General features: G+C 34.2%; 1 protein-coding gene across 1 annotated transcript; it reads left to right on the top strand.

Annotated features, from left to right (window-relative positions):
- Positions 1–344: 344 nt before the first annotated feature.
- Positions 345–3,244, top strand: LOC111404633 (S-adenosylmethionine decarboxylase proenzyme-like; the record flags this gene model as incomplete). The annotated part of the gene is made up of 4 exons (XM_023033414.1): positions 345–565; positions 656–720; positions 1,814–1,960; positions 2,070–3,244. A coding segment is annotated over exon 4 (999 nt), but the record flags the coding sequence as incomplete, so codon positions are not given.
- Position 3,245: the final 1 nt, after the last annotated feature.

The following is a 3,245-nucleotide window of genomic DNA, read 5'->3' as shown; positions in this document are numbered from 1 at the left end:
TAAATAAATATTAATATCAATGTCATTTACCAAACAAAGATTTGAAAAGATTTACTTAAAAAAATAGTAATAAAATATTTTAAATAGAAATGTATCAAACACACAATTCTGATAAAAATATAGATTAATTTATCTAAACAATGTACATATAAGTTACTTGTAAAACGTGTGTGGAGACAAATTGACATAATATTTGTATAAAAATTAAATTATTCAAAATATTCGATGAACGTTTCAAGGATTTTACGTAAATCTAGAATATTTTTAAAATTGGCACTATAACTCAAGGAGAGAAATTTGGTCAATGATTTAGAAAAAGAATCCATTAAAATCTTGGTCCATTAGGCAAAACCTTCCCTAGTAAATTATTTATGTTATTCAAAATAAGGAAAAAAAATCACACAAGCATTACTGTAATATCATATGAAATCAGTGGTAATTAATTGCGTCCAACTATATAAATACATAGCTCCAGCCACATTCAAAAATCCGAATAATATTGCGTTTCAGATTTTTCTAGGGTGTCGTCTCGTCCTCAACAAAGCCACAAGAATTATTTTCTTCCGTAAGCATTGTTTAAAATTGCAGAAAACTTATGGAATTGTTATGTGCATAAATGATTTTCAGATTTTTGTGTTGTTTTTGCTGTTTGTAGGAATTATTGGACGTCAATTGTGATTTCTGGGGATTATTGGTTCATAAAGTTTGAATCTTGTTATTGTAAGTATGGGTTTCTCTTTAAGAATTCTGTAATCTGTCTCAGTTGAAATATTGGGTTTTCTGTTTTAATCTGTGGTGCTGATATGAAACCAATCTATCTTGTGTTATTTTCTTTTCTGGTTAACATCTTGGGTTATTTCTTTTTTTAAAGAAAGATTGGATTCAGCATAATTTTTTCATTCGTAGAAATTTTAGTGAATAGTATATAAATTAATAATGGTTTCTTAAAAATTCTGAGCTGCGAAAACATATGGTGAAAATTTATGTTAATACGCATTAGATATTTTGGAGTTTCTGATCTAGTTTTTAGCAAATGCTGACAAAAATCCTTTGTTTTTTGAAGATATTCACATGTAGATGTATTAATATACTTGTGTGTATGATATTGTTCTTTTTATTTGGTTCTTTTTTGCATATGGATTTGCCTTAGCATTTCTGTATATAAAAAATGGTCAGCTTTAATCTTGATTATGAAATTTTCGCAGTGAATTTGAAGATTGAAATCTGATTTCCATCTCAGGAACTGATATAAGATGTGTTATGGTATAGGATTGTTTTTGTCTGTATTCTCAAGTGGTTTCCTAAGAACTAATTTTGATTCATTAAAAGTTCAATAGGGTGGGTGAATACCTCAATGAAAAGTATAGGTTTTATCCACAAAATGGATATCTTGCTCAAGTGGGGTGAAATGCTTGTGGGATAATAAAGAGATTTTATATAAAGACACTAGTTTTTGGGCTAATCGATAGACATGCTAGTAATTATCTGATGAATTTTATTCTTTAAACATGTATCCTTTTAACTAATGGCATCAATTTTTTTCCGTTTTCATTTTTTATGTTGTACCCTGTGTTCCCCAGTATATTTCAATATGCGTATCTGCCAAAATAAAATTAATAATGTGTTCGTGCTTCTTCTTTTTTCCAATGAAAATCTGTTTGTAGTACCTCGCCCCATGAATGTATCCATGGCTGGTATTCATACTGTGCAGTTTAAATTGTGTTACTTCTTTGTATTGTCATACTTGATTATTTTATGCGGTAACCATCTTACAATCTTGTCTGCTCTTTTAATTTGTCTGGTAATTTTGCAGCCTAGAGTAGATGATCTAATGGAGTCTAAAGGTGGCAAGAAGTCCAGTAGTAAATCCTTATTCTACGAAGTGCCCCTTGGATACAGCATTGAAGACATTCGACCAAACGGTGACATCAAGAAGTTTCAATCTGCTGAATACGCCAATGTAAGTTTCTGGTTACTAAATTTAGATGATTTGTTTCTTGATGAGTGTTTTGAATTTTTTTATATAGAACTTCATGACCCTGACATTTATATTTCTGAAAATATTGCAGTGCGCTCGAAGACCATCCTGACATCCCTAACTGGTCTTTGGAGCACGTCATTTGACGTGCAAAAGCAAACTGTTAATTAATTAGTTTTTCTTCTCAATTCCAGTTCTCCTGTTCTTTGTTCTTCGATTGCCTTCTTATTTGCTGTCTTCAGCATTGAAGAAAATCTTGTTCCTGTAATGGCTATGCCCGCCTCTGCAATTGGTTTTGAAGGTTTTGAAAAGAGGCTTGAAATTTCATTCTTCGAGCCAAGCCTCTTTGCTGATCCTGAAGGAAAGGGACTTCGATCTCTTTCCAAAACTCAGTTGGAGGAGATTCTAGGTCCTGCTGAGTGCACAATAGTTGATTCACTTTCGAATGAATACCTAGACTCCTACATTCTCTCCGAGTCTAGTCTCTTTGTTTATCCTTATAAGATTATCATCAAAACTTGCGGTACAACCAAATTGCTTTTGTCCATCCCGCCCATACTGAAGTTGGCTGGCTACCTTTCTCTTTCAGTATTGACTGTGAGATATACCCGTGGGAGTTTCATTTTCCCGGGAGCTCAGTCATATCCTCATCGTAGCTTCTCCGAGGAAGTGTCAGTCCTTGATAGCTATTTCAGGGAACTTTCCTCATGCACCAAGGCTTATGTTATGGGTAGTTCTGACGAACAAAAAAAATGGCATGTTTATTCTGCCTGTGCTAGAGGTGCTAAATCTTATAACCTTGCTTGCACTTTAGAGATGTGTATGACTGGTTTGGACAGGGATATGGCTTCTATTTTCTACAAGAAGGAGTCAAGCTCAGCAGCTCTGATGACCAACGAGTCAGGTATAAGGAAGATCCTCCCGGCATCTGATATATGTGATTTTGAGTTTGAGCCATGTGGTTACTCCATGAATTCCATTGAAGGCACTGCACTGTCTACCATTCATGTTACCCCTGAGGATGGGTTTAGTTATGCTAGCTTTGAAGCAGCCGGTTATGATTTCAAAGCTATGAATCTGGGTTTTCTGATTGATCGGGTTTTGGCATGTTTCAAACCGATGGAGTTTTCTGTTGCTCTGCATGCTGATTTTGGTTTAAAGGTACTTGATCACACATGCCCCCACGACTTGAAGGGATACTATATTCAAGAGAAAAACTACGAAGAGCTGGGAATGGGTTCAATTGTCTACCAGAAGTTTGTCAAGA

Source organism: Olea europaea, chromosome 11 (assembly GCF_002742605.1).
Source record: "Olea europaea var. sylvestris chromosome 11, O_europaea_v1, whole genome shotgun sequence".
In the NCBI taxonomy this organism is placed as follows: domain Eukaryota; kingdom Viridiplantae; phylum Streptophyta; class Magnoliopsida; order Lamiales; family Oleaceae; genus Olea; species Olea europaea.
Note: the sequence above shows the minus strand (reverse complement) of the source record. Positions and strands in the feature narration are given on the sequence as shown.